Source organism: Oncorhynchus kisutch, unplaced genomic scaffold (genome assembly GCF_002021735.2).
Source record: "Oncorhynchus kisutch isolate 150728-3 unplaced genomic scaffold, Okis_V2 scaffold3956, whole genome shotgun sequence".
Taxonomy (NCBI): Eukaryota; Metazoa; Chordata; class Actinopteri; order Salmoniformes; family Salmonidae; genus Oncorhynchus; species Oncorhynchus kisutch.
Genome location: NW_022265901.1, coordinates 191,874 through 201,873, shown reverse-complemented (window position 1 = coordinate 201,873; position 10,000 = coordinate 191,874). Strand labels below are relative to the sequence as shown.

Genomic DNA, 10,000 nt, shown 5'->3' with positions numbered 1-10,000 from the left:
GGTTTCTGGAATTTGGGAATGTGATTCTGTGTTTGCGGTTAGTGAGCGAGTGGTCTGGGAAAATGGGAATGTTTGGATGTTTTGGGAATTTTAGAAACTGTTAGTAGAATCGTGAAGACTGAATGTCTGAGGTGCGCTTCATATACAAAAGTATGTGGACACCCCTTCAAATGAGTGGATTGGGCTATTTCAGCCACACCCGTTGCTGACAGGTGTGTAAAATCGAGCACACAGCCCATGCAATCTCCACAGACAAACATTGGAAGTCGAATGGCCTTACTGAAGAGCTCAGTGACTTTCAACATGGCGGCTGTCATAGGATGCCACCTTTCAGTTCGTCAAATGTCTGCTCTGCTAGAGCTGCCCCGGTCAACTGTAAGTGCTGTTATTGTGAAGTGGAAACGTCTACGAGCAACAACGGCTCAGCCGCGACGTGGTAGGCCACACGAGCTCACAGAACGGGACCGCCGAGTGCTGAAGTGCGTAGCACGTAAAAATCGTCTGTCCTCGGTTGCAACACTCACTACCGAGTTCCAAACTGCCTCTGGAAGCAACGTCAGCGCAATAACTGTTCGTCGGGAGCTTCATGAAATGGGTTTCCATGGCCGAGCAGCTGCACACAAGCCTAACATCACCATGCGCAGTGCCAAGCGTCGGCTGGAGGGGTGTAAAGCTTGTTCGCTATTGGACTCTGGAGCTGTGGAAACACGTTCTCTGGAGTGATGAATCACTCTTCACCGTCCGACGGATGAATCTGGGTTTGGCGGATGCCAGAAGAACGCATAATGCCAATTGTAAAGTTTGGTGGAGGAGGAATAATGATCTGGGGCTGTTTTTCATGGTTCGGGTCCTTTAGTTCCAGTGAAGGGAAATCTTAACGCTACAGCATAACAATGACATTCTAGGTGATTCTGTGCTTCCAATTTTGTGGCAAAAGTTTGGGGAAGGCCCTTTCCTGTTTCAGTATGACAGCGAGGTCCATACAGAAATGGTTTGTCGAGATCGGTGTGGAAGAACTTGACTGGCCTACACAGAGCCCTGACCTCAACCCACAAAGCAAAAAATTGATTTCATTGTCCTTTTTTTAATTTTATGAACTATACAAAATAGATGTCAAAGTGGGAGAAGAAATCTGATATTTTTTAGATAAAAAATATATCTTGATTTGATAAGTATTCAATACATTCATCTCAGAGTCCCTGGGCGTCTCAGAGTCCCTGGGTGTCTCAGAGTCCCTGGGTGTCTCAGAGTCCCTGGGTGTCTCAGAGTCCCTGGGTGTCTCAGAGTCGCTGGGTGTCTCAGAGTCCCTGGGCGTCTCAGAGTCCCTGGGCGTCTCAGAGTCCCTGGGCGTCTCAGAGTCCCTGGGTGTCTCAGAGTCCCTGGGCGTCTCAGAGTCCCTGGGCGTCTCAGAGTCCCTGGGCGTCTCAGAGTCCCTGGGTGTCTCAGAGTCCCTGGGCGTCTCAGAGTCTCTGGGTGTCTCAGAGTCCCTGGGCGTCTCAGAGTCCCTGGGTGTCTCAGAGTCCCTGGGTGTCTCAGAGTCCCTGGGTGTCTCAGAGTCCCTGGGTGTCTCAGAGTCCCTGGGTGTCTCAGAGTCCCTGGGTGTCTCAGAGTCCCTGGGTGTCTCAGAGTCCCTGGGTGTCTCAGAGTCGCTGGGTGTCTCAGAGTCTCTGGGCGTCTCAGAGTCGCTGGGTGTCTCAGAGTCCCTGGGTGTCTCAGAGTCCCTGGGTGTCTCAGAGTCCCTGGGCGTCTCAGAGTCCCTGGGCGTCTCAGAGTCCCTGGGCGTCTCAGAGTCCCTGGGCGTCTCAGAGTCCCTGGGTGTCTCAGAGTCCCTGGGTGTCTCAGAGTCCCTGGGTGTCTCAGAGTCCCTGGGTGTCTCAGAGTCCCTGGGTGTCTCAGAGTCGCTGGGTGTCTCAGAGTCTCTGGGCGTCTCAGAGTCGCTGGGTGTCTCAGAGTCGCTGGGTGTCTCAGAGTCCCTGGGTGTCTCAGAGTCCCTGGGTGTCTCAGAGTCCCTGGGCGTCTCAGAGTCCCTGGGCGTCTCAGAGTCCCTGGGCGTCTCAGAGTCCCTGGGTGTCTCAGAGTCCCTGGGTGTCTCAGAGTCCCTGGGTGTCTCAGAGTCCCTGGGTGTCTCAGAGTCGCTGGGTGTCTCAGAGTCTCTGGGCGTCTCAGAGTCGCTGGGTGTCTCAGAGTCGCTGGGTGTCTCAGAGTCCCTGGGCGTCTCAGAGTCCCTGGGTGTCTCAGAGTTGCTGGGTGTCTCAGAGTTGCTGGGTGTCTCAGAGTCTCTGGGCGTCTCAGAGTCCCTGGGCGTCTCAGAGTCCCTGGGCGTCTCAGAGTCCCTGGGCGTCTCAGAGTCCCTGGGCGTCTCAGAGTCCCTGGGTGTCTCAGAGTCCCTGGGTGTCTCAGAGTCGCTGGGTGTCTCAGAGTCTCTGGGCGTCTCAGAGTCGCTGGGTGTCTCAGAGTCCCTGGGCGTCTCAGAGTCCCTGGGTGTCTCAGTCTCTCTGGGTGAGTCTCTAATCAGATTTGTACACCTGTACAATATTTGCACATTATTATTATTTAAATTAAGTCAAAACTGTAACTTGGCCACTCAGGAACATTCAATGTTGTCTTGGTAACCAACTCCAGTATATTTGGTATACTTGAGTTTTAGGTTATTTGTCCTGTTGAAAGGTGAATTTGTCTCCCAGGAAAGCAGACTGAAGCAGGTTTTCTTCTAGGATTTAACAAAGTATCAATCATGATGGAGTGTATAGACCAGTATCAATACATCATGATGGAGTGTAGAGACCAGTAACAATACATCATGATGGAGTGTAGAGACCAGTAACAATACATCATGATGGAGTGTAGAGACCAGTATCAATACATCATGATGGAGTGTAGAGACCAGTAACAATACATCATGATGGAGTGTAGAGACCAGTAACAATACATCATGATGGAGTGTAGAGACCAGTAACAATACATCATGATGGAGTGTATAGACCAGTATCAATACATCATGATGGAGTGTATAGACCAGTATCAATACATCATGATGGAGTGGAGACCAGTATCAATACATCATGATGGAGTGTAGAGACCAGTAACAATACATCATGATGGAGTGTAGAGACCAGTAAACAATACATCATGATGGAGTGTAGAGACCAGTAACAATACATCATGATGGAGTGTATAGACCAGTAACAATACATCATGATGGAGTGTATAGACCAGTATCAATACATCATGATGGAGTGTAGAGACCAGTAACAATACATCATGATGGAGTGTATAGACCAGTAACAATACATCATGATGGAGTGTATAGACCAGTAACAATACATCATGATGGAGTGTTGAGACCAGTATCAATACATCATGATGGAGTGTATAGACCAGTAACAATACATCATGATGGAGTGTAGAGACCAGTAACAATACATCATGATGGAGTGTAGAGACCAGTAACAATACATCATGATGGAGTGTAGAGACCAGTAACAATACATCATGATGGAGTGTATAGACCAGTAACAATACATCATGATGGAGTGTATAGACCAGTAACAATACATCATGATGGAGTGTATAGACCAGTAACAATACATCATGATGGAGTGTATAGACCAGTATCAATACATCATGATGGAGTGTAGAGACCAGTAACAATACATCATGATGGAGTGTATAGACCAGTAACAATACATCATGATAGAGTGTATAGACCAGTAACAATACATCATGATGGAGTGTAGAGACCAGTATCAATACATCATGATGGAGTGTAGAGACCAGTAACAATACATCATGATGGAGTGTAGAGACCAGTAACAATACATCATGATGGAGTGTAGAGACCAGTAACAATACATCATGATGGAGTGTAGAGACCAGTAACAATACATCATGATGGAGTGTAGAGACCAGTAACAATACATCATGATGGAGTGTAGAGACCAGTAACAATACATCATGATGGAGTGTAGAGACCAGTAACAATACATCATGATGGAGTGTAGAGACCAGTAACAATACATCATGATGGAGTGTAGAGACCAGTAACAATACATCATGATGGAGTGTAGAGACCAGTAACAATACATCATGATGGAGTGTATAGACCAGTAACAATACATCATGATGGAGTGTTGAGACCAGTAACAATACATCATGATGGAGTGTAGAGACCAGTAACAATACATCATGATGGAGTGTATAGACCAGTAACAATACATCATGATGGAGTGTATAGACCAGTAACAATACATCATGATGGAGTATAGAGACCAGTAACAATACATCATGATGGAGTGTAGAGACCAGTAACAATACATCATGATGGAGTGTAGAGACCAGTAACAATACATCATGATGGAGTGTAGAGACCAGTAACAATACATCATGATGGAGTGTAGAGACCAGTAACAATACATCATGATGGAGTGTAGAGACCAGTAACAATACATCATGATGGAGTGTATAGACCAGTAACAATACATCATGATAGAGTGTAGAGACCAGTAACAATACATCATGATGGAGTGTAGAGACCAGTAACAATACATCATGATGGAGTGTAGAGACCAGTAACAATACATCATGATGGAGTGTAGAGACCAGTAACAATACATCATGATGGAGTGTAGAGACCAGTAACAATCATCATGATGGAGTGTAGAGACCAGTAACAATACATCATGATGGAGTGTAGAGACCAGTAACAATACATCATGATGGAGTGTAGAGACCAGTAACAATACAATATCAAATAAAATGTATTTATATAGCCCTTCGTACATCAGCTGATATCTCAAAGTGCTGTACATAAACCCAGCCTAAAACCCCCCAACAGCAAGCAATGCAGGTGTAGAAGCACGGTGGCTAGGAAAAACTCTAGCACGGTGGCTAGGCCAAAACCTAGGAAGAAACCTAGAGAGGAACCAGGCTATGTGGGGTGGCCAGTCCTCTTCTGGCTGTGCCGGGTGGAGATTATAACAGAACATGGCCAAGATGTTCAAATGTTCATAAATGACCAGCATGGTCGAATAATAATAAGGCAGAACAGTTGAAACTGGAGCAGCAGCACAGTCAGATGGACTGGGGACAGCAAGGAGTCATCATGTCAGGTAGTCCTGGGGCATGGTCCTAGGGCTCAGGTCAGTTGAAACTGGAGCAGCAGCATGGTCAGGTGGACTGGGGACAGCAAGGAGTCATCATGTCAGGTAGTCCTGGGGCATGGACCTAGGGCTCAGGTCAGTTGAAACTGGAGCAGCAGCACGGTCAGGTGGACTGGGGACAGCAAGGAGTCATCATGTCAGGTAGTCCTGGGGCATGGACCTAGGGCTCAGGTCAGTTGAAACTGGAGCAGCAGCACGGTCAGGTGGACTGGGGACAGCAAGGAGTCATCATGTCAGGTAGTCCTGGGGCATGGTCCTAGGGCTCAGGTCAGTTGAAACTGGAGCAGCAGCACGGTCAGGTGGACTGGGGACAGCAAGGAGTCATCATGTCAGGTAGTCCTGGGGCATGGACCTTGGGCTCAGGTCAGTTGAAACTGGAGCAGCAGCATGGTCAGGTGGACTGGGGACAGCAAGGAGTCATCATGTCAGGTAGTCCTGGGGCATGGTCCTAGGGCTCAGGTCAGTTGAAACTGGAGCAGCAGCACGGTCAGGTGGACTGGGGACAGCAAGGAGTCATCATGTCAGGTAGTCCTGGGGCATGGTCTGTAACACAAGGATCACGTGGACAAAGTCAATGGGTGTGAATCCTTCCTGAAGGCAGCAGCATGTTGTCTCGTGTTATCAGAGTTATTTATAAAGCCCTTCTTCCATCAGCTGGACAGAAACCTTCTGACGTACAGAGAGGTTGTTTACAGTTCGTCTTCTCCAACAGTGTTTTGACAGCTTTTGAGTAACGTTTGGTGAAATGATGATGTGTGTGTGTGTGTGTGTGTGTGTCTGTGTGTGTGTGTGTGTGTCTGTGTGTGTGTGTGTTCCTGTCAGACTTCTCGGGCAGTAACGGGCGTCGGGAATCACAAGGCTCTCTGTCATCCGGAGCCAGTCTGGAACTGGGAACGTCCGGATCTGGAAAGAACGAGGTCAGTATTCACACCTACAGTAACGTGTGTGTTTGTCTTGGGGTGTGTGTGTCCTGGTGTGTGTGTGTGTGTCCTGGTGTGTGTGTGTCCTGGTGTGTGTGTGTTGGTGTGTGTGTGTGCATGGAACTCTCTCTCTCTCTGTCTCTCTCTCTCTCTCTCTGACTCTCTATCCCTCTCTCTCTGACTCTCTCTCTCTCTCTGTCACTCTCTGTCTGACTGTCTCCCTCTCTCTTTCTCTCCCTCTCTCTCTTTGTATCTCTCTCTCTCTCCCTCTCTCTCTGACTCTCTCTGACTCTCTCTCTCTCTGTCTCTCTCTCACTCTCTGACTCTCTCTCTCTCCTTCTCTCTCTGACTCTCTCTTTCTCTGACTCCCTCTCTCTGTCTCTCTCTCTCTGACTCTTTCTCTCTCTCTCCCTCTCTCTCTCTCTCTCTCTCTCTCTCTCTCTCTCTCTGTCTCTCTCTGACTCTCTCTCTCTGTCTCTCTCGCTCTCTCTCACTCTCTCTCACTCTCTCTCTGACTCTCTCTCTCTCTCTCCCTCTCTCTCTCTCTGACTCTTTCTCTCTCTCTCTGACTCTCTCTGTCTCTCGCTCTCTCACTCTCTCTGACTCTCTCTCTTTCTGTCCCCCCCCCCCCCTCTCTCTACAGGGTGGTTCTATGGAGAGAGACAGAGAGCGAGGCGGTGACTCTGTAACCCTGAGACAGTGTAACATCAACCTACCAGATGGGACATGTTGCTCTGTGCCGGTCAGAGCTGGGTTCTCCATCAGAGAGCTGCTGGTGGGTCTCTGTGAGAAACTCTGTATCAACGTGGCAGCTGTAGACCTCTTCCTAGTCGGAGGGGAGAAGGTATGATATCCACAACACACACCGGATGTACTGTCAGTGCTGTGACCATAGTAACAGTATATGTTTAGTGGAGGTCACGGGTCATTTAGATTCTAGTGATTCTCCTCCACTCTCCAGTTCCACTGGTCTCTCTCTCTGGGTCTGTTCTGTCAGTGTGACTGGTCTCTCTCTCCTCTGGTTCTGTTATGTTCTGTCAGTGTGACTGGTCTCTCTCTCCTCTGGTTCTGTTATGTTCTGTCAGTGTGACTGGTCTCTCTCTCCTCTGGTTCTGTTATGTTCTGTCAGTGTGACTGGTCTCTCTCTCTCCTCTGGTTCTGTTATGTTCTGTCAGTGTGACCGGTCTCTCTCTCCTCTGGTTCTGTTATGTTCTGTCAGTGTGACCGGTCTCTCTCTCCTCTGGTTCTGTTATGTTCTGTCAGTGTGACGGGTCTCTCTCCTCTGGTTCTGTTCTGTCAGTGTGACGGGTCTCTCTCTCCTCTGGTTCTGTTCTGTCAGTGAGACCGATCTCTCTCTCTCTCTCTGGTTCTGTTATGTTCTGTCAGTGTGACTGGGCTCTCTCCTCTGGTTCTGTTATGTTCTGTCAGTGTGACGGGTCTCTCTCTCTGGTTCTGTTATGTTCTGTCAGTGTGACGGGTCTCTCTCCTCTGGTTCTGTTATGTTCTGTCAGTGTGACGGGTCTCTCTCTCTGGTTCTGTTATGTTCTGTCAGTGTGACCGGTCTCTCTCTCCTCTGGTTCTGTTATGTTCTGTCAGTGTGACTGGTCTCTCTCTGGGTCTGTTATGTTCTGTCAGTGTGACTGGTCTCTCTATCTCTGGTTCTGTTATGTTCTGTCAGTGTGACGGGTCTCTCTCTCCTCTGGTTCTGTTATGTTCTGTCAGTGTGACTGGTCTCTCTCTGGGTCTGTTATGTTCTGTCAGTGTGACTGGTCTCTCTATCTCTGGTTCTGTTATGTTCTGTCAGTGTGACTGGTCTCTCTCTGGGTCTGTTATGTTCTGTCAGTGTGACTGGTCTCTCTATCTCTGGTTCTGTTATGTTCTGTCAGTGTGACTGGTCTCTCTCCTCTGGTTCTGTTATGCTCTGTCAGTGTGACTGGTCTCTCTCCTCTGGTTCTGTTATGTTCTGTCAGTGTGACCGGTCTCTCTCTCCTCTGGTTCTGTTATGTTCTGTCAGTGTGACCGGTCTCTCTCTCCTCTGGTTCTGTTATGTTCTGTCAGTGTGACTGGTCTCTCTCCTCTGGTTCTGTTATGTTCTGTCAGTGTGACCGGTCTCTCTCTCCTCTGGTTCTGTTATGTTCTGTCAGTGTGACTGGTCTCTCTCTGGGTCTGTTATGTTCTGTCAGTGTGACTGGTCTCTCTATCTCTGGTTCTGTTATGTTCTGTCAGTGTGACTGGTCTCTCTCCTCTGGTTCTGTTATGTTCTGTCAGTGTGACCGGTCTCTCTCTCCTCTGGTTCTGTTATGTTCTGTCAGTGTGACTGGTCTCTCTCTCTCTGGTTCCGTTATGTTCTGTCAGTGTGACCGGTCTCTCTCTCCTCTGGTTCTGTTCTGTTCTGTCAGTGTGACTGGTCTCTCTCTGGGTCTGTTATGTTCTGTCAGTGTGACTGGTCTCTCTCCTCTGGGTCTGTTCTGTCAGTGTGACCGGTCTCTCTATCCTCTGGTTCTGTCAGTGTGACGGGTCTCTCTCCTCTGGTTCTGTTATGTTCTGTCAGTGTGACGGGTCTCTCTCTCTCTGGGTCTGTTATGTTCTGTCAGTGTGACTGGTCTCTCTCTGGTTCTGTTATGTTCTGTTAGTGTGACTGGTCTCTCTCCTCTGGTTCTGTTATGTTCTGTCAGTGTGACGGGTCTCTCTCTCTCTGGGTCTGTTATGTTCTGTCAGTGTGACTGGTCTCTCTCTCTGGTTCTGTTATGTTCTGTCAGTGTGACTGGTCTCTCTCTCCTCTGGTTCTGTTATGTTCTGTCAGTGTGACAATTCTCTCTCTCCTCTGGTTCTGTTATGTTCTGTCAGTGTGACCGGTCTCTTTTCACTCTGGTTCTGTTCTGTTCTGTCAGTGTGACCGGTCTCTCTCTCTGGGTCTGTTATGTTCTGTCAGTGTGACTGGTCTCTCTCCTCTGGGTCTGTTATGTTCTGTCAGTGTGACCTGTCTCTCTCCTCTGGTTCTGTTCTGTCAGTGTGACCGGTCTCTCTCTCCTCTGGTTCTGTCAGTGTGACGGGTCTCTCTCCTCTGGTTCTGTTATGTTCTGTCAGTGTGACGGGTCTCTCTCTCTCTGGGTCTGTTATGTTCTGTCAGTGTGACTGGTCTCTCTCTGGTTCTGTTATGTTCTGTCAGTGTGACTGGTCTCTCTCTCCTCTGGTTCTGTTATGTTCTGTCAGTGTGACCATTCTCTCTCTCCTGTGGTTCTGTTATAATTTGTCAGTGTGACCAGTCTCTCTCTCCTCTGGTTCTGTTATGTTCTGTCAGTGTGACCGGTCTCTCCTCTCCTCTGGGTCTGTTATGTTCTGTCAGTGTGACTGGTCTCTCTCTGGTTCTGTTATGTTCTGTCAGTGTGACTGGTCTCTCTCTCCTCTGGTTCTGTTCTGTTCTGTCAGTGTGACTGGTCTCTCTCTCCTCTGGTTCTGTTATGTTCTGTCAGTGTGACTGGTCTCTCTCTCATCTGGTTCTGTTATGCTCTGTCAGTGTGACCGGTCCTCTCTCTCTCTCCTAGCCTCTGGTTCTGGATCAGGACTGTATGACTCTGTGCTCTCGGGACCTTCAGACTGGAGAAACGGACTCTGTTCAGGTAACATTTGATAAAGATTCCCAACGTGGTTCAGATGAACCTCAGTGTTGATCTGATTCACTTATTAACCTGTTGACACTGAGATCTTAACCACTGAGACCTTTTTCTTTCCTCCCTCTTCCCCTGTCCGTCTCTCCCTCTCTACCTCCCTCCCTCCTTCCCTCTACCTCCCTCCCTTCCTCCTTCCCTCTCTACCTCCTCCCTCCCTCCCTTCCCTCTCTACCTCCTCCCTCCTTCCCTCTCTACCTCCCTCCCTCCCTCCTTCCCTCTCTACCTCCTCCCTCCCTCCTTCCCTCTCTAG

At 48.7% G+C, this 10,000-nt stretch overlaps 1 protein-coding gene across 1 annotated transcript in view; it reads left to right on the top strand.

The window, feature by feature from the left end:
• LOC116372486 (regulator of G-protein signaling 12-like) overlaps positions 1 to 10,000 on the top strand; it is a 55,039-nt gene that overhangs the window by 33,288 nt on the left and 11,751 nt on the right. The window contains 4 exon segments of the mRNA XM_031821288.1: positions 5,982 to 6,076; positions 6,723 to 6,923; positions 9,625 to 9,672; positions 9,674 to 9,699. Coding sequence (XP_031677148.1) covers positions 5,982 to 6,076; positions 6,723 to 6,923; positions 9,625 to 9,672; positions 9,674 to 9,699 — 370 coding nt within the window.